The sequence below is a fragment of the Hippocampus zosterae genome, chromosome 16 (genome assembly GCF_025434085.1).
Source record: "Hippocampus zosterae strain Florida chromosome 16, ASM2543408v3, whole genome shotgun sequence".
In the NCBI taxonomy this organism is placed as follows: domain Eukaryota; kingdom Metazoa; phylum Chordata; class Actinopteri; order Syngnathiformes; family Syngnathidae; genus Hippocampus; species Hippocampus zosterae.
The window spans coordinates 9,683,708-9,709,749 of record NC_067466.1 but is presented as its reverse complement, the minus strand read 5'-3'; the positions used below and the strand labels follow the sequence as shown (position 1 = coordinate 9,709,749).

Here is a 26,042-nt window from a genome sequence, read left to right as displayed (position 1 = left end):
ACTAAATTGTGCTAATATGTCAACCGCTCATTTAAAAACCAATGGAAACAACAACCAAATTAATCAGACGTATTTATGCACATTAACTGTTAATTGATGTTCATTATTCACTCTTATGAAGACAATGAAAAATGAAATGTTCATTTCCTGCAGCATGTTATTTTGCCGGCACGGTGAGCGATTGGTTAGCACGTCGGCCGCAGAGTGCAGAGAGGTGCAGGGTATGATTCCAGTTCCGACCTCCCTGTGTTGAGTTTGCATGTTCTCCCTGTGCCTGCTCGGGTTTTCTCCGGGTACTTTGTTTTCCTCCCACATAAAAAACATGCATGGCAGGTAAATGGCACACAACTAAGTTGTCCCTATGTGTGATTGTGACTGAATGGTTTGTTTGTGTGTCCTATGTGTGCTCTGCGATTGGCTGGCAACCAGTTCAGGGTGTCCCCCGCTTACTGCCCGAAGACAGCCGGTTTCACCATGCCCAGGAGACGGGGAAGCGGATTAGAAAATGGATTGATGGATGTTATTTTGCTGATTGTTAGCTTGCTTTTTCAAGAACACAGATGTGTTGTAAACGAGCTGCATTTACCCAGTTACTTTACGGAAGTTACTTTTTTAATAAATTGTGCTAGTCAGAATAGTTTCAATGCAAAAAATAGCACTTTGTATTTTTTATCAATATATTATTGTTTGTGCAAGGCACGGTATTTGCTTTGGTTCGTCAGAGCGGTTTTAGTCTTCAGGTACTTGACTCTTTTCAACCTATTCAATTTAACCACTAGTGACATTTGACTCCATTTCTCTCATCGAACATGGCACAGCACATTCTTGGTTTATATTTTTCTTTCTGCCTTCGAATGAAAAATGTCACAACAAAATAAGGCACATTGAGAGAAGTCAGAAAGCCAGTTGGCATCTCTTAACAACTAGTTGCAGTTTACTTCTCCACAGCGGGACTGTCATTTTGATCCAGACTTTGTCATGAATCTCATTAGATCGTGCATGTACCTAATGTTGTGGTTCGCGAGTCGGTTCCTGAATTATTTAATGGAAGGCGCATTTAAGAGAAATGATGATGGGAAATAATTGCAGCTCTGTTTTGCACGTGGAATTGGCTGGCTGATTTGACTTTAACGAGGAGTTGTATTTCTTCCAATTTGCATGCACCAAAAATAATGTCCTGTCCCCAGCATTAGAAGCAAATGTACCTGAAGTATTCTCAATTTATGCTCTATGTGTCTCGTGTGCAATGTGAGATCATGCATCACAAAAAAAAAAGTCAGCCACCACGTCACCAACTCAGTGTGGACCTTCGCAAAACTCCCAAACGCACCTTGGATGCGGTGGCATAACATGCACTCCACATCGTAGTCACAGGGGTAGGGGTATTCGCACAGTTTAACCCCACCACCTCATCCCCACCCCCCTGGCTGACTGACACATGTGAAGGGTGGGTTTGCATGCTGCTTGCATCAGGGTGCCAGTGGGAGGTGTTGAGTGTCTGAGGCAGGCTTCCTCATCGTCTGATCCCCTGCCCAAAGGCATTGGGAGGTGGTGGTGGGGAAGCTGCTTCTTCCTGAGATTTCACACTGCTGCTCTCCATTTGATTGCAAATGCTGCGTCTCCCCACCGGCTGCTTTCTAGTGCGTGCGGCGCGCGGGTATGATCGATGGTGGAAAAAATATGAGAGCCACAGCTCATAGAGGGATAACAGCCACTATCGTTTGGGAGTGTGTGGGTGATATTAATGGCTGTGTTTGTGGTCCCTGCAAACAGTTGAGGTGGTAAGTGGATAAAAAAAATTCCAAGAAGAAAAATCCTCCACATCTCAGCAGACATTAGCGCCTGGTTCTGGCTGTCACTATAACTGGCTGTGAATGCATACTGCGTTTGTCATATTTGGAAGAAAAACAACATGAAACCGGGGTTTTGTATATCTTTCGCTGTGACATGTCAAGCTTTTTTTTTTGTATAAATACAAGTGCTCAGAGCAGTTTCTCACGGCAAGCCGAAGGAACCAGAAACTTCCTTTTTGTTCTCCTCAGGGGTGCATTTTTTTTTTAAGAGAAGCGAGACACGAGCACTGCGAGCACGCAACACAGTTTTGACATCCACATTCTCCTTGCAGAATAATGCAACCAAAAAAACCAAAAAAAATAAATAAAGAAGCAAGATGGAGTTTGTCACCTGACACTTGTACTTGTTCGTCTTGCCTCAGTGATTAGAATATTTTCGGTCAAAGAGATTGTCTCCTCAACTTGAAAGTCAATCAGCCATGTGTTATAATTCGGTCCTGTTACACTGCAGATTATTGTATGCATTAATTCAAAAACATGCTTTGTGTACAGCTGCTCAAATACAAAAGCTCATCTGCCTTTGACAGCTTTTCCAGGTAGAGTCTATTTTTAAATTATGATATATATATACTAGGAGGAAAAAGAGGCAAATGACACCTAATGATCGGTTATGTAAACTTCACTCGATGTCCCAAATTAATATTAATTCAATTGTTTTAAGAATGTTTTCGGAATGCTTACATTCTGATTCCACGATAGATGTTTTCTGGATTCATTCGGACAACTGTCTGTCTGCATTGTGTGAGCTCTCAAATTGTTAGTGTTGACCGACAGTGCAAATTGGGATGAAAAAACACTTTAAAAATTGGCTAATTTAATGGCGCTAGCTTCTGGATTCTGACTCCATCTAGAGTAGCTCCTCATCAGGGATTGATAAAAGGGATTGTTCGCCTTCACTTCATGGATGGAAGTTTGAAGTGTTCGCAGGTAAGGAAGTCCACATGCTGACAAGCGCCTGATGAGCGGACATGGCGGCCAGCGGCATGTCAGGAAGAGCTGCTTGTGGATGGTTCGCAGAGTGACGGGACAACTTCTGTCAGTTCTTCCGACATGCACACTTTTGCCTAAGACGACCTTATTTTTGAAGACTGCTTTGTGAGTGGTTGCGTTTGACAGTCTTATCACCTTCTGACACATCACGCTATGCACTGGCTACTCCAATTGAGAAGGTGATATGTGATGTGTTGGGCAACACGAGTTTTGGACAAGCCACTTGGAAAATGTAAGCACAGCCAGGAGTCATTCAGTATTTGAATGAAGCGTCATTAAACTGAAGCTACATTGAAACTAGATCAATAAAAGAAAAACAACACTTAGAAATGTTGAAATTGTTCAACGGAACGTATATTTTTAATTCTTCTCAGCTATGTATCGATCACGAACAAAATTGAAGTTGCTTAAAAATGTTGGTGGATATAGCTATACCTCCTTTTTTTTGCAGCGTGGAAATTCCAGTCATGTTGAGGTCCAAAGAAACAGGTAGCCATGTCGATGTTCATGAATTAAAAGAAACAAAAATAAGGCAAAGGAAATATATTTTTTTTATAAAGAATGCGGTGAATAAGTACGTATAAAAAATATAAGTACGCTATCATATGCTCTATCTGCTTCCTCTTGACGAGATGTGGCAGTTAATCATTTGATGATGTTGAGTAGCTCTCATAAATGTCATTTTATATCATAAAACATTGAAAATCGACATAGAAAGAAATCATAAACGGCTTTTGATCTCACCTAAAGTAGTCTAAATGTAAAATAAAAACATTTGTATGCCGTATACACTGTGGGAAAATCTCAATTCTACTACTTCCATTATTTAAAATGCAAATATCATTTTACATCATTATTTTACCACCTGCACCCTCGTACAGATTGCTTGTGCAAAACACGGCTTATTTTTTCTGGCCTTTTCACAGCCTCAAGCTGCAGCTGAATAAAACCAAAAACATACTTTTTGAGCGGTTTATTCCGGCGAAATATTGTCGTGATTGTTCAACGGAGTGTTTAATCACCCGAACCTTTGCTGATGAATGTGACATTTACTTGAAGAGACGAAGAGCGTCTATTCCTATCTCTCCCTGATGATTTTTTTTTTCTTGCAGTGTTTCTTTAATGGTCTCAGCCTCTGAAGCATTTGAAGGTTTCAGACGTTTTATGTTTTCACTCTATTGACCCGTGTGCCATTGTGGCATCACCTTAAGCCCCCAGTGAATCAATGATGCCTTAATGTGCAACAGTGAAGTAACTCCAAATATTTGGGCCTACTGCTAATGTTTTTTTTCCCCCTTTGAAGAAAACGTTCTACCTTTGGTATACAGAAATAGATTTTTCGACTGAAGTTGCAATGGGGTAATAATGTTCATTTCCTCCCACATATCGCTTGCATGTCACACTCACGTATGCACATTTGTCACTGACATAAAAACAACAGGAATAAAGAAATCAACGTCAGCTGATATGCTGTCAAAAATTTCCCTTGTAGGATTCTACGGGGGAAAAAAAGAAGCTATTCCCAGCTCTGCCTATCATTCAATCAATGATCATGTTGACATGTCTTCCATGAACCGTTTGCTACCCCCGCCCCCTCTTCATATTGATCGTCGTGCATCCCTTGGTTAATTCTATCTTTGATCGCAACAGTATGATACATCGTAGGATTGCGCACGCTACACAGTCGTTTGAATGGAATACAAGTCGGAGAGGGTTTTATAGTCAGAATCTAATACAGGCCCATGCCTTGTGTGTATCAGATTTCCGACATAACACATCTGAAAGTCCAATTGAAATGGCAAAAGAACACAATTGCAACTCGGCCAATCATCATTGATCGTTTCTCTCAGAAAACGGTTCGAGGCAAGCAGTGTCTCATCACAAGAACTGAATTACATTATACACCAGACCTACATGGGAGTTTGTAAAACCAGTCTGCATACGCTTTGAGGATTTGCAGAATGCCTTCACAGAGTCTTGTTTTGGATTTTTTTTTTACTTTATATGGTACCAAACCAATGATTCCACCTTGGAACGCTGCCCGATGGATGAATGTATGGATGTATGGATGATGGATGGCCAGACGGAGAATTTTTCAGCAACATGAGCATCAGTGGGAGCCACAACATTCACCACAGCTGCGCCCACTGCATGACAGTATCGTGAATCAGAGTCCTCACCTCCTTTAAACTGCCATCAACGAATATGTTTAAAAAATATATTTTGAGGAAAAAACAATTTGAGGGATTGACCAAATTATAACGCCTGCACTTTTCTCCGAATATTAAGCGATAGAAATGCAGCAATGCTTTTGCTGGGACTAAAATAAAACATGAATACATATAGTCATATATTTGGTCATGCACACTGTATGAGTCTGTGTTTGCCCATAATCATATCATTTCAATATTGTAGATATTTTTTTCAATACGAATAATGTTGTTGTTGGTATTTGAATACATCTACACATCTAGGAGATTAGTATATTCAAATGAATATATGCATTAAGAAAATTAGGAAGTACACCCCGCCAGCCCTCCCCAAAAAAATCTATGAAACAAAGGCACATGAGTAAACATCAGTCTTTTTTATGGCTGTACCTGCCATCTGGTCTTCAGTGTCTGTGGATGATGGCTACCTCATTTTCCTGCCAGACATAGTTTCAAAGAAAATAGCTCATCAAGATGAGTGACAAGTGTAGATGCCTTGCAATATATTGCTTCAAGTGCAATAGACCCCTGGTTTTCGCCGATGAATTGCAAGAGCTACAAGAGTTTCCGACAGAAACCCTCACAAATCAGTGACAATATTCCAGTGGTGTGGAGTCGACTGCCTAATTAAAGCAGTCAGTCAGTAGAAAGCTGGCTTGGGAAGAAAGTTTCATTATATAAAATTTCTGTCAGGATACTTGAAGAACAAGAGCTCTTCGGGGACAACTCAAGCAAAAAAGTGTGCTCTGGAAGAAACGAGTTCCAAACGACGGCAAAGGGATTCGTGAGATTTAACACTATTCAAAAGAGAATTGTCACATTTTGTTTTCGCCGCACAATGGAATAAAAGTTAAGGCGCCCTGGATACAAAACAAGCATGAATAGCACCAAGGCTGTGGGGGTCAAACTCATGTCATATTGCTGAAGGCATGTTGAATATCGATATATGAACAGTGTGCAGTAAATTAGGAATTGATCCTTTCGCAGTAAAGTTATTTTCATCTCTGAGGAAAATGAACATAACCATACTGCGGTGCCATTACTTACGACGGTGTGTACATTCCTGATTGCGTTTGGACGGTGAACTACGGTGGATGTGGCAATATCATCAATTGACGGAATACACTCCAGTCTTCTGTAACCCACTTGAAAATCAGGGAATTCATGTCAGAGCAATACAGTGTGAATCCAGTCCCTCGGGTTCTATCCATCATTAAGGGTCAGAACACTAGTGAGAGGGAGTTTCAGCAGTGCTTGGTAGCCAACAACGCAGCCCGGCGGGATGACCCCTTGGGGCTTTTCTCTGATGCCTGCCTGAACCGCTTGACAAACTGAGTTTGAAGTGGGTCTGTCCCCCCCCTCACTATCATTGCCTCCAAGATGCGTAGCACTCGAACCTCATCCGCAAATCACATATGCGGTGACACTTAACAAGACCCCTCCACGGGCAGTCAATTTGGCAGACCACGCTGCGCTGTGCTGGATGTTCTTGCACACCGAGGGCATTTTTTTTTTTTTTTTACAGGCCCCCAGCGCACCTGACAATTTGGTGACTGAAATTAGACGAGATTTTGGACCAGTTCAAAGCAGGTCTAAGTTATGGTGAATTTGATCTAGGTGCAGGCAAACAGATTCTGCGTCCCGCCGATGTCATCATTTCGTTCATAAATCAGACACGAGCGTGCACTGAAGCCCTCTGAATCACTGAAGAATCAATTCATTGAATGCATTAGTGTTTATATCATTTTTATTACGTTTTTAAAACACCCCACTGGGCCCTGGCACAGTGTGCAGGTGGGTGACATATGTACACCGTCGACCGCGAACGTACTTTGGATCTCCTTCTTGGACTACGGCGAGTCCGTTTCCCTTTCCGTCAAGTTAAAGACTCTGCGTCTCGCTTGCTCTGAATTTATAAGGAATGGGAGGAGCTGCGTCCATTGGCCCGAAAGCAAGCCGGATATGTTGATTCCCACAACAGTGCAAACACACCTATCTACAAAAATACCAAAAGAAAAAACTCCACTCATGTGCTCAGTTACACTGCGCTTTGCGCTAGACTTGTGCTGACCACGAAAATAGGGCTCGTGGCAACCACTGTTTTAATCAGAATTTGTAACGTTTTCTTTCATGCTATATGAATTCATGAAGGCTGCATCAATAAATGTGTATGGTACTGAACTTTGAAACCCGCGTTGGTGTATGTGGCGAGAGATGACAATCCAAACCGGAAGTACATCATTTGAGACCCCAGAGAGAATTTAATTTCACTCAGCAAAATAACTGCAAAAAATGTATCCTGCTCATCTATAAAAGACAACAAACAGAAATCCAAATACAAGGATATTTCATCGTAATATTTCATTTTCATTGTTTAATTTTTGCCCCTTCTAAAGTGACTCAGCTAGGTCGGGGGGCACCGTCTATTGACGAACCGCCGCTGATGAGGACGTGCAAAGCTCGGGGAGACTGACTCAGGCACCACGCACTCATGTTGTTAGCTCAGTGCAAAACCCAGAAAATTTGAGCATGACTGTGGTGTTAAAACCACATGGAGCCTAATGTCTGCTGTACTCTTTTTTTTTATCAGTGTATCATTTTTCATAGTTATTAAGGAAACTAATCAGGGGTTTTATCATTTGACCAATGTCATTCATGTGTTGGTAAAAGCCTGCATGCAGTAAATCATAACTTAAGTCAAGCTACTTCTCCATTGTGTGACAAATAAAGGTTTTCTTATCTTCTTTATATATATATTTTAACCCTTTCTTTTGCCCGTATTTTTTCAAACATCATTGCATTCATGTACTGTACATATTTTATCAGCATTTTCACAAAAACGTCCTAGATAGAATCAAAGTAAAAAATACAGATATAAATGTTTCATTGAAAAATATGATCATCACCGTTGTTATTCACGTCAGCAGGACAGAATGATGAAACTACAGAGAAATCACAAGATGGTTAAATGTAATTGGAGGGGGTAGATTTATTGAGATAATGAGGATTCTATTCCGGTTCTTTCTAAAGTTCACATGTGGCTGCAATCTCCACTACTCTATTAGGTGTCAGCTCATATGTAAAATCAGACCAATTTTATAATTTGCTTCAGTTAATAGTCTGTGTCTCATATTATCCCATTCAGAGGTTTGGCCTTTCTGCTGTGACACGACAATTACGGTTATCTACAGTCAGGACGAAAATTTTACTGTGTAGGTGAATTGTTTGTGATCATCCAAGCAAAATCTTTTTAAAAATTATAATTATATTATAATATACATAAATTTATGAATATTGTGATGACTTTACACATCAATGTTTCCAATTCGGACCCAGATGCAATGTTTCTTAAAGGCCCCTGCCACATTAGGGTGTTGATAAGACATTGTCTGTCTCCGGTATCAAAGCCTAATCCAGGTTAGAAATTTTAATTCTGCTCCAGTTAGGATCTTCCAGTGACCTATTTGCTCGGCAGTAAAATTACAAACAAGCGGGCGGCAACAAACAGCAGCAGCACAATGCACATGCGAGTATGATGTCAGAATTATAGGCGTATTACTCAAGACAACTTGCCACAGGGGACCACTTGATGGTGCTTCTTTCCCGTAGACGCCGCTTACCAAAAAATAAAAGAGTCAGATTGCTTTTCATTTCTGGTAACAGATCCAGCGGTTGGTCCAGACAGGCGTAGCCCACTCTAGTATTAGCTAGAAAAATGACATGACACCTGGACGACGACACCTGCATCTATGCATTAGTGTCACATTATGGCACCAGGCAGGGACCCAAACTGTGACTCACAGGCCAAAAAGCCCCATTAAGGTGACATTCGCTCACTGCATTGTCTTCCTCCAGAACTCTTTATCTCCATGCTTACATATTTTGCTCATTATTCTCATATAACCACATCACAGATTGTTGCCAGGGGCAATAAAGGTTGAAAAGGTTGATGCCTGCATGATATGAGTATAGTAGTCATTAAAAGCAGAAAAAAATCCCTGACAGGAGTTCAAAAAGAAAAAAAATATTTGACGCTACATGCATCCTCAGAGATCTGAGGCTGGAAAATCAGACAGCATTTTTAAAGAACCTCATTATCATGCAAATGGCATTCATGCCATTTAATCTCACCCTACTTGGTATCCCACATGGCAATGAGTCCGCATGGAGGAAGTGACAGTGAGACCGCACGCGAGGCAAGCGTCCATATCAAAATTCCTCCATCTGTGTATGTTACTATTTTATTTTTTTACGGCAGACAAAAGGCTCTTCACAACCAAGCTACTGTATACGCGGTAAAAGAGACGATTCACAGCAGGCTCTGAATTCCTCACTCTGGCGATTGACCAATCAGAGCTGTTCACGGCAAAATTATGCAAGCAGAGTAAAAAGCAAAGTAATATGACTTATGACTGGTCGGTCTAAAATGATCTCTTATATGACTAAATACTCGAATGCTATCGCCCAGGATGGTGAGGGAAAAAAAACATACAAATCGGAAGTGTCTTCATATGCAAGCAACCAAAAAGAAATGTGTGTTCGTCGCCGCCTAAACCACGGTGCGCAGCAATTCGGCCAAAGTCGGTCAGCGGAGTTATGCATTTACAGAGGCTGTCGCCATGGGCCGCTCCTCTTCCCTCCTGCTGGGCGCCCGTGGCATCCACTCTGAGCACTTTACGCGGATCTCCTCAGCTGCAGCGTTTAGCTGGGACCGCGCGTTGACGGCGATCACCCTTCGCGGGGTTGGTTGGGCCATCTCGGTTGTGTGCAAAGTGTGGCTGCACTTTGTTGAACTTCAACATGTCGTTAAATATCAAAGAAGGTTGCACTTCAAATATGATCAAATACCTCCTGCCTCAACTGCCTCTTACGATCGGCTTCTACGCTCATCTTTGCACCACACCGACCGCACCAAAGTCAGAGTCTATTAGTATGTCTAATGCCAACGTCGAGTCAAATTAAACTAGAACTTAAACAGTACAAATGCAAATCCCCAGCTAATATTTAGCTTATACACAGAATATAAATGCGTATAAATCTACGTAAATGTACATAAACATATGCTATGTTTACATAGACTTATATATATATATATATATGTTCCATTTTTGTACAGCACTGAAAACATTTGGATTTGACAAAATAATGTTCATTCTTTCCCATTATATATATATATATATATATATATAATACACACACACACACGTACTCTTCTGAGACACTAAGCCTCACTGAACTTACAGCCCGAGTATTTTGTGTCAGCGACGACTGAAGCCTCAGTGCTCTTGACCCGCCGATTCCTATCAGCTGCTTCCAGAGTCCCACAGGCCAAAAAGCCAGATAGGACTGCGTTTTAAGCTTCAGAACATCCCTCAGTATCGGTGTCTACAAACGGGTTCATGGATTACCACCACGATAGGCACAAACCGCCTTGAACTTGTCGCTCAGGTTGGCTTCCTCAACAATGGAGGCACGAAACATGGCCCACTCAGACTGAGTGTCCCCTGCTTCCCCTGGGATGTGGTTCGATTGGAAGTGAGAGTTGGAATTCATTTTGAAAGGGGAATCTGACAGACATTCCCAGCAGACCTTCACAATACGTTTGGGTCAGGCAGGCCTGACTGACATCCTCCCCTACCATTGGCACCAACACTCAACCAAGGTGGTGATCAGTTGACAGGCCCACCCCTTTCTTTGCCTCAATGTCCAAGACGTACAACCCCAAGTCCAATGGCATGACCACATCAAACTGTGGCTTTGCATTTCCTGCTGACGGGTGCACATATGGATATTCTTATGCTTGAACATGGTATGGTATTATGGACAATCCATGATCAGCACAGAAGTCCAGCAATAAAAGCACTTGCCAGGTTCAGATCAGGGGTCGGCATTCCTCCCAAACATTGCTCACCTAAGCAGGCAAAGGGAGGCTACCCAGAGGAAGGCTCTGGTAACCTGCGTCCAGGCAAGGGAAGACACAATTCATTTATGGTTTTCTTCAAAAGAAGTTTCTGAAGTTGAAACAGACCCTTGCAGAGTTTTTGAGTGAATATTGGACACAATTCCAAAATCTAAAATTTTAGCTTTGACTGATGACACATATTTGCATTGCATATGATTCACTCTACATAAATAGGTTTGCTACCGTTAGAGTTCCACTTGTATGGCGGAATCGACATTCCTGTCGATATTCGTCGGGCTCAGAGATGCAAAGGGGGAAAGTTTGAGGTTCGTATTGCATTTGATTTTACTTTAATAGAGTGAGTGACACATCATGCTCCACGCCTCATTTTATGCCTGCCAGTCATCTCCACTGTGATGAACACAACCCTGCACCAGTGCAGCCTGTCACCCTGCCACTCAAACGCTTAAAAAGAACTTCATGTCACTATTCAGGTGGAGCTGGGGAGAATTTCAGCTGTCTCTTTTGATTTTTCTGTCTAAACCTTCCTTTTATCTGGGCTCTGGGTTATCTCCCTGAAGTGGGAATCACTTTTTAATTTGCTCTATCCTTGGTTAGCGGCTCATCATAACATCCCCCCTGTCCTATGTGCATGCCCGATGGGTTTGCATGTCAGAGACTCTTAGTCCCCACTTCCTGTCACAATCTAACACCTCACACATCTTGTGCCATCTTTTCATTCTGTAACTGCTCCATCTCCATTCACAGTCGAGCTCTCCTGCTGCTGACAACAAAGAGGGCCCTGTCTGACTAAAACCTGCATTCTGCAGATGGGCAAAACAGGAGCAAAAATAGAAACGAAAATAAGAAGATAGAGAAAAACAGATCATATGGAAGATGTAATAAGAACAAATTGTACTTTATTGAGATGTTTTCTAATTAATGGCATTCTTGAGATAAATTAGTTACGGTAATGTTCAAAACAACAGACACACATACAGATATGCATATAAAGTATATATTTACAGTAAATAATGTTGGAATTTGACATTTGGTTATTTACAGTGACACAAGTTTAAGATTAATTTAGAGTTAATTATCTATAATTTAAGTATAATTAATTTGCTATTTTGTCAGAACATTTGTCTCGATAAATACATTTCACAAAAAGCATGCTTCATTTGGCCCTATTTTGTTTAATTTATTCACATTAATTGAATTTTAATTTGTCTTACTTATTTGTGTGTTTACTACTTCTTTCATTGTTTTGACAGTAATGGTAGCTAGTCTGAAAAGTTAAGATAAAGTTCAAGTGTGCCTTTGGAGGTTTAGCCATTTACATTTTCATAAAAACTGTGTTATGTCAAATTTTATCAATATGTTATGATCTCAACACATTAACATTGTTAAATATTGTCATGTTTCTTTTTGTATAGCATTGCTCACTGTTTAAAAAAAAGGCAAAAAAGTAATTGGTCTTATATGGAATTCAAATTGCCATCTATCTCTCATCACTCGAAGTGACTGTACTGTAATTTTAAGATGCAACCATACATTACCACAAATAAAAATGGAATGAAAAATTGCCTGTGGTCTGGTGTGACACAACCACATAAAAAATGCCTGCTCTGGAGAGTCATGCAAGGCCATGTTTTTATTTTTTTATTTTTTTTAAAGACAGTCAATTCATAAAAGCAGTTAAAGCTTTGACTATGACTATCTTTTAACAACGACAGATGCTGAATGAATTTTCCATTTGGGCACAAAATATGGATTTGGGGTCCAAGAAGCAAGAGTATGTGTATTATCAGAACAGTATCATCTGCACAGATGTCATGGTGAATTGATTTCGAGAACAAATGCTCGACGATTTGGCTTTTTAATTAGCACTATTGTGAAGCAGGATCATTATATAAAATGCCTGACAGAGCGATGAAGGGGAGAGAGACCTGACTAAGTCCAATTTTAATACTATGTGTGTTCAAAAATGGTCAAGAAAACAGCTAAAAAAAAAGAAAGAATCACCAAGAGTTTCAACTAACATGCTAACTTAACATCGATGGTGCCACAACATTTCAACCCTTCAAATATTCAGGCAGCAAAAAAAAAAAAAAACGAACCTCACCCAAATGTCTCCAAAACATGCACCAGCAAAATCCCTAATGGACCCATTTGCATTTAAACACATATTCATAGGGACAAGAATGAATTATCAATCTACCGTTTTCAGGGTGTTCGCTCTCTCCAATACTGCCATCTGGAGTTGTTCTTTCATAGTGGTCTTCAGGCAGGGTCAAGGGTCCGATGCGTGGGCCAGACGATGACTTGCTGCTGGGTGTCTCTGATTCTTCCAAACCGCTGTCATAGTAACTGTGCTGGGAGGCATCCTGCAGGTCCTGCACAGGGTTGTTGGTGGAGAAGGTCACTCGCCGATGGGGATGCTACAAAACAGAGACATACAGTAGATGCATGATTTATTTATTTTTTTTAAACAGCTACGCTTATCCTTTTGTTTGTGTGCTCCACCGAGAGACACAACAGGTTGTACGCTTGCACTTGCAGATGAAAAAGAGCATATAGAGAAAAGTATCGGTACACCTCGCCATTGCACCTACAGGAATTGCAAACAGAACACAATATCAAGTTGTTGTACCCTTGGTGGCTGTAACAACTCATATTGTTCGACAACGACTTTCTGCAAGATTTTTTTTAGGTTGAAACTAAGAGGTCTTTCTCAACTAGTGATTGATTACTTCATTTGGCAAACTGAAGGAGTGTGTCGCAATACCTTTGACCACATGATGTATTTGGGAATATTGCTGAACGTTACTCTCTCGAGGGAATTATGTTTGATGACATGGTTTGTTATTGTGTATAAACAGCTGTAGAAATTGATATCATTGCAAGAAGCGTACATTAGTAAATGGAAAGTACCATATATATGATCATGTCATGGCAGAAACGAAGCAGAGTTAGCAGAGAGACAGTATTAGCATCGGATAGCTAGCACATACACATATATTAGGCCAAGTTGTCAAAGCATGAAGGGGGATATTTGTGTTTGCCGGTGCGCAGAGCCGCACACAAATTGACAAAGTGGAATTTGCCGGCTGATGAAGAGGCACATCCACGAGTGAATATTGAATCCAAATTTTTATGGGGGCAGGGCTATCTGTATGGGAGGAGTTATGGTTTAATTACAAAGTGGTGGCTTCACACAAGCGTGATTAATTTGCCGACTGGGTGCTGAAGAGTGCAAGGAGTCTCAGAGTCTCCCGAAGTTCCCAATAATAGATGAAAGGGGGGGGGGCGTTTGTTGTTAAATGATGCTATGGAAAAATAGTTGTTGAAGAAGTCAAAGAAGTTTCTCGGTTTTAAATTTGCTATGTTAGCAACACCGATTAGCTATCACTTCTTCGCACTCCCTGGCCAAGTTGCATTCTGCATTTACTCGAGTCAGAGCCACACTTCCCAAAACCAAGTGATTTCAGTCTGCCGAGTGAAGTGAATGATTTATCCTCCCTTTATGGAAGTAATGTTTCCGATCTTATTATTTATTCATGATTGATTTCTTGTACAGCTAATTGGTTCTACTCAAAACAGCACTAGTTCTCGTAACACGGTGCAACATCCATGTGTTGCATATCTGACGTATATCTTGCTTCAAAAAATATTCAGATTCCAATGTTCAACCCACAAACTACAGTGAGATTCTAAATCCACATATCAGCATACTTTTCCGCAGATTTTGAAGTTCAACAAAGCGGAAAAGGAAGGAAATATGACTGTGATTCAGCGGAAAATTAATCCTTAAGGTCTCTACGCTGGGGGGTAGAATAAAAAGGAGCATCGCAATTATACTTTGTGACAGTCACTATTTCCTCGTTACATGCTGATGAGATTTGATGAAAGAATAAAAGACCAAATGCATGAATGAGAGTGCCGATGGAATCTTGAAATCAATGGCTCGGGGAGGAATGGGGCAGCAAATACTAATTCATTCCAGATCACACCCTTTATCAAATTGAATGGATTGTAAATACAGTTAGGGGACCATTAAATTCTTTCTTCTAAAGATCAGATTACTAATGACGACTTACCGCCGATCGACAACAGAAAGACGACTCTGTATGCTACGCATGCAATCGAACCCCCCCACACGTGCATCTCTTGTTCAAGTTAGAAAAGCACTGAGACAGCAGAACAGGTCTGCCTCTGCCAGACCTGTCTGCCTGGATCGATACTACGGCTCTCTGCTTTCCACCGCGTAAACCACTTTTCTGGCAAACAAAATCCCTGCTGGAAATCACGCAAATGATCATCCTTTTTAATGCGTACATGCCAGAAATGGAGAAAATGCTTTTAGAGTGTCGGTAAGTGCTACGTGCACTGTGCCAATAATATAGTTAAAGGGCTTCAAAATGTTTTCTGTTCATCTCTGGTATCTCTACAGCTCTTTTTTTTTCTGTCGTACAGCTGCATCTCCTCATTTCATTCGAGTTTTAGTGTGCATCATATTTTTTTCCCCCTGCAAGTACAATGCTGCTACTTACAAACATCAAACACAGTATGCATTATAAGAGTCTGTTTCATGGAAATAAAGGTGGGCTTCCAAATAGAAGTGAACGACTCTTGACCAAACAATGGCTCCTTACAGTCCTTATGATTTGTATGCGTGGTGGAACGTCAAGAAAAGGGAGCAGGGGTTCATATGGACTGATAAGAATAAATCATGTGTATTCCTTCAATTCAACGGGCCCTTTAAGGGGAGTACAGTAAAATTGCAATAATGTCCAACAAAATCCCTTGTTGGTGCTTAGGTGAAATCAATTTAAAATGGTATTTTTTTTCAGCAGTGAATCTCTTCCAGAAGAATAACCCGACCAATATTCCAAGAACACAGTTCTCTCAAAATACCCTATGACATTTTTTTGTCTGATATTTAATCAAAGATCCCATGCAGCTGACCCAGCAATACGCTTTCGATTTCAGTGGTGCATTCTTAATATGATGCTACGGCTCAGTGACTATTTAAATGTGAATGTAGAATTTAGTTGTTCAAATATGGGCTCTTACTTAAACTTATCCTCAAGGCTCCTATCCAAAGAGTCAGCATGTTTGCAGGCTATGATAACTAGCAAAGGCTGGCGAGATGGGAAATAGATTCTCTTTTTAGACTGAGCGCAAATCCTTTGCCAGGCCTCGGGGCTGCAGGGATGTGGCAAGACAGAAGGATTGGAAGGGGAGGACGGTCAGGAGTGGAGAGTTGGTCAGGCAGACAAAGACAACACTTTGGCTAGAGGGGACAAGCAGAAGGATTGGATTCTGGGAGACTGGAGGGAGTCGTAAGAGATTTTTTGGGCATTGTGGCTAGCTGTGGGACTAAGACTGAAAGAAGGAACAATTATGATGACAACTACACTCTTCCCCCAAACGTATTGGAACAATGAGGCTAATTTATTTATGTTTTGGACCCACCCCAAATGTTTCTTGATGCCAATTACTCACGTGTCTGATCCAGTTAATGCAAGCAAATTATTTGCAACTTATATTGCCATATTCAACATCATGTCTTTTAAGTCTCTTCCAGTGACGTGAAGTCAAGACCTACAAAACCTTCTCTGCCGGACCCAAACACAATCAGAAGCACTGACTTACAATTATAACTGAATGAATACAATTGAATACATTTTCAATTTCATTCCAGAGCAATTCTCTTGGCTGTCCAGATTCCAGCTTCTCTGTGTTATGCCATTGTTATAATTGGCCAAGGGCCTTCAGATACAGGAATGATGACCCATGACCCATCCATATTATCAGCAACCCCCCACTCCCCAAAAATATTTGACCATTCTTGGCGTTCACAAAAGCTAAGAGTGATGTCAACGTTTTTCTGTCTGACTGGTTGAGCTAAATAGACTTGCGATGTGCACAAAGGGTGACGGGGGAGGACGAATGTTGGACATTATTAAAAGATAATTTTCAGGCGGTCTTCTAAAGAAAAACTGGACAATTTGAGGATAGGTCTGCCAAAATAATTGCTTCGTGGCTTGTGTCAACCCAGAAAATGATTTTTTTTTTTTCGGCTGGAGCACATGTGAACGTAACAGTTGCGCGTTTTGAGTCAGTCCATTGTAGTTCCCAAATTCTTTGCAGTTTCTCCAAGAATAATATTGAATCAGTTTATTCCTCAGCTCCTCCGAAAATGGCAGCTGATGCAAGCTTTAGCTTTGCCACTCAGCCATTTTTTCTTCCCCGGGCTGAGTGGATGTGCAGCAACCTCTAAGTGGGCAGTCACTTGAATAATGACGCTTAAATTTGAACGTCTCGTTTTGCTCCCATTTGCATTTCAAACAGGTATACAATTGCATACTGTCTTCAAACTGTCTAAATGTCAAACTCATTTCTCATTCTACCTACGTGTATGTAATGCAGAAAACTGTGAAACAATTGATTTTGATGGCATGGGACCTTTATGTCCCCACTGAATGCCCAGATCGAAAATGCATTGCCCACCACTGGTTCCAATACTTTTACTCTGCATTGCGGTCTTGTATCAGTTCACTTGCCTGACTTCTGCTTGGACGGCATTTTTTCACATCCCACTGTGTGAATATAAGTGTGAAAAGTTGTCAAAATATGCCCCATGATTGACTGGTGACCAGGTACCTTCCTCCATTCATCAGATGGAATAGGCTTCAGCTCACCACAACAGGATAGGTGGCATACAAAATGGATGGGTGGATGATGCTACTGTATCATCAAAGTTGTTTGTCACATTCAAATAAGTAAACAAAGCAATAATATTGAGCTTTTGACTCCTATTCATTGTTGATGCATATTCAAATGGAAAGGAATTGAAGTCATTGTTCCAATACTTTGTAGGAGAGTACATAACTCCAATTAGCCTGCAGCTCGAATTGTTTCATTGCTCACATCGTATTATGATTCTAAAGCAGGTAGAAGGATGTTCTTTTCACAAGAGGGCCAAGAGACATTTGAAAGTAAAAATAAACACCAATCATGCTCAGCCTCCTACTCAGCGTTTAGAAACATTTTTTTTTTCAGGTCACACTGGCACGAATTGTAGCCGCAGCCTTCTGCATTTTTTTTTTTTCATCTGCACGACCACATTTTAAAAAAATAAATCACAATACCCCCCAAAAAACATACTGGCTGCAAAAATCATTTTGATGTATTATTATTATTATTATTATTATTATATATAAAGTCAAATTCTAACAAGCAGTCACATATTTTCTAGCACCTGTCCACCCCAGCACACTGCATTAAAAATGCAGTGACATTAAAAAAAGTGATTTTAACTTTTAACTTTTTTAACCATTTTTCATTGGCATGAATAAATTGGTGGTTTGCTTACCATATAATTTACCACACGTACCAGCACTCATATTCTGAAATTGTTTCGTTTAATCATTGTCGTTTTGTGCCCTTTTCCTGTTGTAGCATTGCTCTTTAACATTCAACTTTTTTTTTAAACAACCAACAGTTTGGCCTATGCATGAATCAACTTTAGATCACAGTTCATTGTACTCTATGAATACTGTACTTTCAAAAAAAATGTTTGAAAAATGTAAAAACTTGAAACGTGAGGAAAATCAAAATATAGTTCAAATTCAATTTAAGATTCACTCAATTTATGAGTTTTTTTTTTTTTTTTTAGCTGTGAGCCTTTGCCCTGATAGATGTTTGTTTTGATTGTTTTTTTTGTCTTGTGTTGTGAGCAATGATTTGAGCTCTGACCTTTCGGCAGCCATGGCAGCAGCGAATTTCACAACATGAGTAGCAGTTTGACAGGTCGAGAAGACTTGAAATAAGGCAGGTGTGCTTGCTTCAAGCTGTTCATTGTGACTCCCAATTTAAGGGACAAAGACATAACCACCATAGAATAATAATTTTTGATCTGACATAAGTCCCCTGATTTTAAAACAACTGTTTTGAATGTTAAATGACCCTCTTATTCCTCAACTCATATGCATTTTGACAATATGGTCGTAGCAATGACATATGAATAATTAAACCGGCGGCCCGGTAGTCCAGTGGTTAGCACATCGGCTTCACAGTGCACAGGTACCGGGTTCGATTCCAGCTCCGGCCTCCCTGTGTGGAGTTTGCATGTTCTCCCCGGGCCTGCGTGGGTTTTCTCCGGGTGCTCCGGTTTCCTCCCACATTCCAAAAACATGCATGGAAGGCTGTTTGGACGCTCTAAATTGTCCCTAGTTGTGAGTGTGAGCGTGGATGGTTGTTCGTCTCTGTGTGCCCTGTGATTGGCTGGCAACCAATTCAGGGTGTCCCCCGCCTACTGCCCGAAGACAGCTGGGATAGGCTCCAGCACCCCCCGCGACCCTAGTGAGGATCAAGCGGCTCGGAAGATGAATGAATGAATAATTAAACCATACAAGTTGTAAACAAAAGGTTGGATTAAGCATGGGTCAAATGGTCATCATGCCTGCACATGACCGAAAACCATGGCCCCTACAGGTCTGTTATATGTACCTTACAAAATATAACAAATGCTACTCAGTTTTACAGAGCACCATTAAATCACCAGTGTCTCCACGTTTTGCTTCCACGATAGTATTAATGGTTTTATCAAATTGCATGCAAGATATAATCTGGAACCGGGTGCAGTATCAATGAGATCACGTGAGATTTCTGGGCCGCACACTCAAAGATACCATTTGGTGATTGGAGAATCTATGCAGCATCTGCTGAATTTCACCACTTGTCCCGAGTGGGACATTGGTCCTCACTACTGCCGTGCTTTTCCCACCGCACCAGCTATTCAGTTCCCTTTTGAAAGCCCCGGAGCTATCTGACACCACTCTGCTGTCAGGTGCCCTGTCACTCAGCCAAGCCTCACTGATTGCCAGCACTAAGCTGCCGGTACTCATGCAGGTACTAGAGCTTTTTCATCAACTCCATCACCTTTTCACTTTCTGCAGAGTGGTCGGTGAGGGAAACGAAACATTTGCATCTCTCATATCGATGGGACTGCTGTGGAAAGTCAGCAGGGTGAAGTATCTGGTGGTGCACATTGTTGATCACCTCCCCTCGACTACAAAAGCCACTGCAGTAACCAAGGACGCACAAGAGCGGTTCCTTTAACTCCGTAAAGTCATGAAAACTGTTCTTTACAGCATACATCATAAATAAATAAATATCCATCCATCCATTTTCCGATCCAATTATCCTCACAAGGGTCACGGGGGGTGGCTGCTGGAGCCTATCTCAGCCGTCTGCGGGCAGTAGGCGGGGCACACCCTTAAGCGGTTGCCAGCCAATCGCAGGGCACACAGAGACGAACAACCATCCGCGCTCACACTCACAACTCGGGAGAATTTAGAGCAGGGGGTCCAAACTTAGTCCTCAGCGGCCGCTGCCCTGCCCGTTTTCCAGCTCTCCCAGGAGCAACACACCTGATTCAAATAATCTGGATTGTTGTAATGCTGCTTCACGGCTGGCTGATGAGCCCATCATCTGAAATCAGGTGTGTTGCTCCTGGGGCCAAAAAGCCAAGTACAATAGTTTGGACAGCCAACAAAAATCAGGGATGGCCCGCTTACAGCTGATCTGAGGTGTTTGTATGTGTGTGTGTGTGTGTGTGTGTGTGTCTATATATATATATAGACACACACACACACACATTTGCATTGTACATTCCCTTTAAGGCCCACAAGACAATTCAACACTTCAAAAAGGTAATGCATGAGATGAAGTCATCAAAACATGTTCTTTGATGAATGCTCACAAATTGATATTCATATGCGCAATTATTATTCTTTATTATTATCATTATTTGTAATTAATTTGGTCATCTATTTGATGGATTAAATCCTAAATCTTATGGGGGTGGAGGGGGGTTGTATGACAGTTAGAGTCACAATTTGCATTTGATTTCATGACCTATGTTCTTGGTCCTCACCATGTTAAAAAAGGTGGAATATATTTTGGCATGCTTTGTTTTTAGACCATTTGTCCTTATTCGAATTCGAACAAATGTTATACAGAGCTCAGTGATACTATATATGCCGAAAACACAATTTCAGAACTTGCTCACAGCACAACGTTTCAGAAGGCTGAATAATTACCAACTCTGCAAGTGCAATTTACAAATGAAAAAAATACAACTTCTGCAGAAACAACTTCAGGGTCATATCTTTTCTTCAAATAAAATTAAATGGAGCTTTAGCCGTCGAATGTTTCCAGTGTTTTTGACTTTACACAATGAGACAGGTGGATGGATAAGATTTTGAGCACTATAGCCTCGACACAAAGAGGCTTTTTTTTTTTAATCAGCAAAGGGTGATGTAGTATACTCTGCTTAAACACTCTTAAGATTTCAAAATGGAGAAAACCTACGTGCCCCTGTTTATCTACCTTTAGTTGCGGTATGTGCAATGTGTACCGCAGCTGGAAGCCAGCCATTTCCTAGTGAATCATAGTTATGTGTCACACAGATATTATGAAATGGCTTTCCTGCCCATGTTCAAGGAAACGGCTGATGTCTCAGTGCCCCCCATGATATGAAAAAATCAATTTAAAAGGATGAGAGAAAGAATGGCGCAAGGCCTATTTTCATTCGCCCCACACTGAGATATGACAATGATGTTATATTGCGTAGAGGGAGTGATGCCAATCGTACTGCAGAGAAATTCCTTCATAATTCAATTCAATTTCTTCAAAATCCCAGTGGCAGGCTCCTCTGCCAAAGTCAAGCGGCATGATGGAGTCAAACAGGGAGGGCTGCAGACGAAGACGGAAGAGGCAGGACCTCAGACTGAGACTGAAACAATGATGAGAATAGCCACATAGAAACGAAAAGGTACTAGGAGCCTTTTGAGAGAAAATGGAGAAGAAGTGGAATTTAAGAGTGTCGGAAATATGGTATGAATTTCACCCTATTACGATAATCTGTCCAGTATTACAGAAAGCAATTTCTGGAAAAGCCATAATACCATTAGAATGGGTAGAGCGGTGTTTGTGCTCGGTGGTAGACACCGGTAAAAAAAATAAATAAATACCAACGTTCATATGGAGTTCACTTGCTCTGGCATTTACTCTATAGAGGGTGGGCTCAATGAGGAGCCACCGGTGAAATCTCAGAAAAACTGGTTCAACCAACAAAGTTGACAATGAAGAAGCGCACTCTTAAGTGTATCCGGAAAGCATATAACCCCATAAGAACAAGAGGGTATTACGCCAGAAAATACAAATACATATTTTCTTCTTCTTCCACCATCATGCCCACATCCCTTCTACTGCTCTCTTGCCTCTATTTAGACCCATCTATGCACCACACACACACACACACACACACACACACACAGAGTTGTTTTTTTTGTAGGTGCAATAGCTCGGAGGCAAGCAGTGTGGAATTGGAGTCTTCAAAGACTCTCGGATTATCAAAGAGACACAGCTACCAGAAAACTAGGGGACACGCTGCAGAGGGGGAGGGAAAGAACATAAGCGAGAGGCGGGGAAGGGAGAAGAGTGCATGGGAGTCAGCATGGGTTTGGGTGGAGGATGAAGTGATCAGACAGGGGAAGAGGAAAGGGAGGTGGATAAAGACCAGAAGTCCTTTTGTTCACATACTTTTTTTTTTTAATGGAGTGACAAAAAGGACCGGAGTGAATGCATTAAAAAAAAAAAAAAAACAATCAAACAGCCCCTAATGGTCTTGATAGGCAAGACTGAATTCACATCCTTCTCATTGTCTTTGTCACCTATTCCGGAGTGCTTCTTTTCCACTCCCCACCCCCCCAAAAAAAGAATTTCATTTCACTGGAAGCACTGGCCTTGAAATACCATAATATTGTTAGAGTAAAATCAAGTATTACTGCAGTGAGACCCACCAAGTGTGAATATAGCTGCCACATCTAATGACAAATCGGAGCGTTCACGCCATTCCATATGACAGGATGTGGGAGTGCTGCCGTGAATGCATCACCCTTTGACAAAAAGCTCTTCGTCAGCCCCTTCTGTCCTGCAATGAGCTATGGATGTCTATTCTCCATTACAAGGGCACGTCTCGCTGTGGAACACATTTCGAACTAGCGGTGGGAAAATATTCCGCTTGGTTCACTGTCGTGAGCTGGGGGCCATCATCTAGTAATGATTCTGGCTGCCCTGCTACAGCAAAATCGTGCAAACCTCCCAACGATGGCAGCTCGGTTGGAAGGAAGTCATTATTTATATTAAAAGGCTGATCAATTCTGAAGCGCGGTATGTAAAAAAAAGAAAATATAAATAACATCCATTGTTAATATGCTTTGCTGCACGAATCCAAATCAAGGCAGTTTCCTGCATGAACAAACACATCTTCCTGCCCGCACCATTTAGTAATGTGGATGAATGCCACGATGCACGTTAGCCCATGAGATGTTTTGTTTTGTGGAAACACTTGTTTCCTTTGAATCCCAAAAAATAAACGCCAAAAACCTCAACTCAACCAATGATAATAATAACATGTCCAGATCCTATTTAATATGTTTTTACCTCAGCTTTGTAAGTTGATACAATCGCTTGGGATTCATGTTGCGCTCGTGGAGATGCGGGGGTGGAGGTTGATATATGCATACCTATAATCAGTTATTGCATCTAATGCATCCAACAAAATTTTATATTTATATGTGTGTCCTGCAATTTTTTTCTGTCCCATATTGTTACATCGAAACAATCACAATAAGAGTGGTGTAGGCCAAGATTAGATTCTTATGAGGTGAAGACGCATTGTGGTTAAGAGTCAATTAAAAAGCACACAAAATACATCAATTAGTATTTCCTCTGGCTAAATGAAATGAGATGATAGAAAGTGGTAGACAAGAATAATATGCTTCGGTGTCAGGGGAGATTGGTGCTGTCAGCTTTTGGAGGAAAAAAAAGTAGAAAGGATCAGTGGGAAAACCTAATTGGGAAGAGCACAGGATTAACATTTTGATTAGCTTTTGGGTTAAGAAAATGAATCCCCTCCCTTATTTTTAAAGTGACCCTCTTTTTTTTTAAATAGTGGGGTCCAAATCTGCTTATCTGAACTCAAAAGACAAGAAAAGTCATTAGTTGACATGACTTGAGTTTTGTAGGCATCATATCACCCCCTTCCAAAAAAGGATAGCTCCATCAATGGGCAGAAACAAAAGGTAAGAGGCCATTGAAATGGATGACAAGATGGATACGATCAACCGAAAAAGGGAAAAATAGCAAAAAAGGAAGCGCAAAGAAGCCACTGTCTGCCAGAAAAAATCAAGAGAAGTTGACAGATTGCCACGGTGATGTAAAGTGAGAAACTATTCTTCCAGACAAGCGAAAAGTTATGAAGAAATCCCAATGAATGCAAAAAGTTTTGCTTTGTCTGCTTTGTATTGGAACACAAAAGTTGCTCAGAACTGCGAGCTGTATAACACTCGGCGCAAAACTCTATTTCCTTTTTAAAGAACAAAGATGTTGGAGTGACACCAGACGAGCTCACATTCAGTTAAATAGGTAAGTCGAGATTCTAAAAAGCAAAGGTAGAATGTGAATACTCAACGGGAGTTCTGCTGCAATTTCAAAAAAAAAAAACACGATCATAATATAAATGCAGATGAACGTAGGTAAACAGCCGTAGGAGAATGTTACGGTCAAAAGTTTATTTCAAAAATAAATGTATTCAGAATATCGAAAATGCCAGCTGGGATTTTAGGTTCTCTGATTCTAACGTTGCGTAGCCACAAAAACATAATGGCTCTTTCGCAGTTGATATACGAAAAAGTAACACTCAACATGTCCACGTCCGCAAGTCAAGCTAAACTGATTTCAACAAGGCTCGCTTCAAGGACTAACTTGAAGTGTGTACTCGTAGCAGATTGCCATTTTGCCTCTTTGCACACATATCACTTCCTTTGATATTCTGTAAAATAAATCTTCCGCACACACTGCGGAAAGAGTTAATAATGCCGGAAGGGAGCTCAAAACAAAGAAGAAAACGGGCTGGAAAGAATCAGACATGAGAAAAATTAATCTTCAATATCCTCTCCCTGCTGGATACCTTATTCCCTCTCAAAGTTCCCATCGTCAGAGTTCATTTCTATGGCTGCAGCATCTGGATGAGAAGCATGCGTGCACTTATGTTTTGTTTGAATTAGAACATAATTGGATTGGGGAAAAGGGATAAAAAAAAAATCCTTGAACCATGCTTAAAATCTTGCCCCACCCCCATCCTAATATTGTCTGCATGTGAGTCACTGTTTCACAGTGCATGCCTATATGCAGTGCTAATAATAGTATCTTTTATGGTCTTGCTTGTCAAGATTTACTACCCCGGCGTCCCGATTGGCAATACATTTGGAGGGGTTGCATTATTTTGCAAGTGTGCGCGTGCATCTCACTCTTGCACTCAGAGTAATTATTTTGATGCAACTCGATGGCGAGGTCTCACGCTGGAGCGGAAAAAAAAAAAAAGAATCATGCGTAATTAGATTCACAATGACCTTTTTCATGTCTGGCTGTAAGCGTCCAGTTACTGCCGAAGCAGGATATGTTCTCAAAATCCCAACAGTCAAGAAGACTCCTGCGATGTGAAGCGAGGCAGAAAAATAACTTGTCAATCATCCGATGAAGAGATTAAGCCGTTTGAGTGAACTGCTTTGTGTGTTTAGTTTGTGGCATTTTGGAGTCGGAGATCTGTAATCTGCATCTGAAATTATCTCAGAAAGGCAATGGAATTTAAGCACCGAGGCATGCCCTCTGCGCCTCACTGTCTTCATGCAAATGAAATCCCACTGCATTTCTCAGATAGTACCTCAAATCATGATAGTACCTCAATCAAGTACCCCCCCCCCCCCCCCCCCAGCCAACAACAACTTGCAGCTTCCATCCCTCGTGTTTGGGGAGTTAATGAACACACATTTGATGTATGCCCCCATATTGCCTCGGCTTTTCAGCCTCAGCAAAACAGAGACCATTATTAATGCCACATATATTGGAAAAGAAAAAAAAAAGAAATATATTAAGACATCTAAGTGGATTGCCTTGAGCATACTAAAAAGAAGGGGCTCTCGTTTTGAAATGCTGGGGAAGAAAAAAAAA

At 41.0% G+C, this 26,042-nt stretch overlaps 1 protein-coding gene across 1 annotated transcript in view; it reads right to left on the bottom strand.

Moving 5' to 3' along the window:
• The window catches only part of pcdh1a (protocadherin 1a), a 69,370-nt gene that overhangs the window by 4,963 nt on the left and 38,365 nt on the right, over positions 1-26,042 (bottom strand). The window contains exon 4 of the mRNA XM_052047433.1: positions 13,177-13,396. Within this exon, the coding sequence (XP_051903393.1) occupies positions 13,177-13,396 (220 nt within the window). The remainder of the gene's footprint in view (positions 1-13,176; positions 13,397-26,042) is intronic.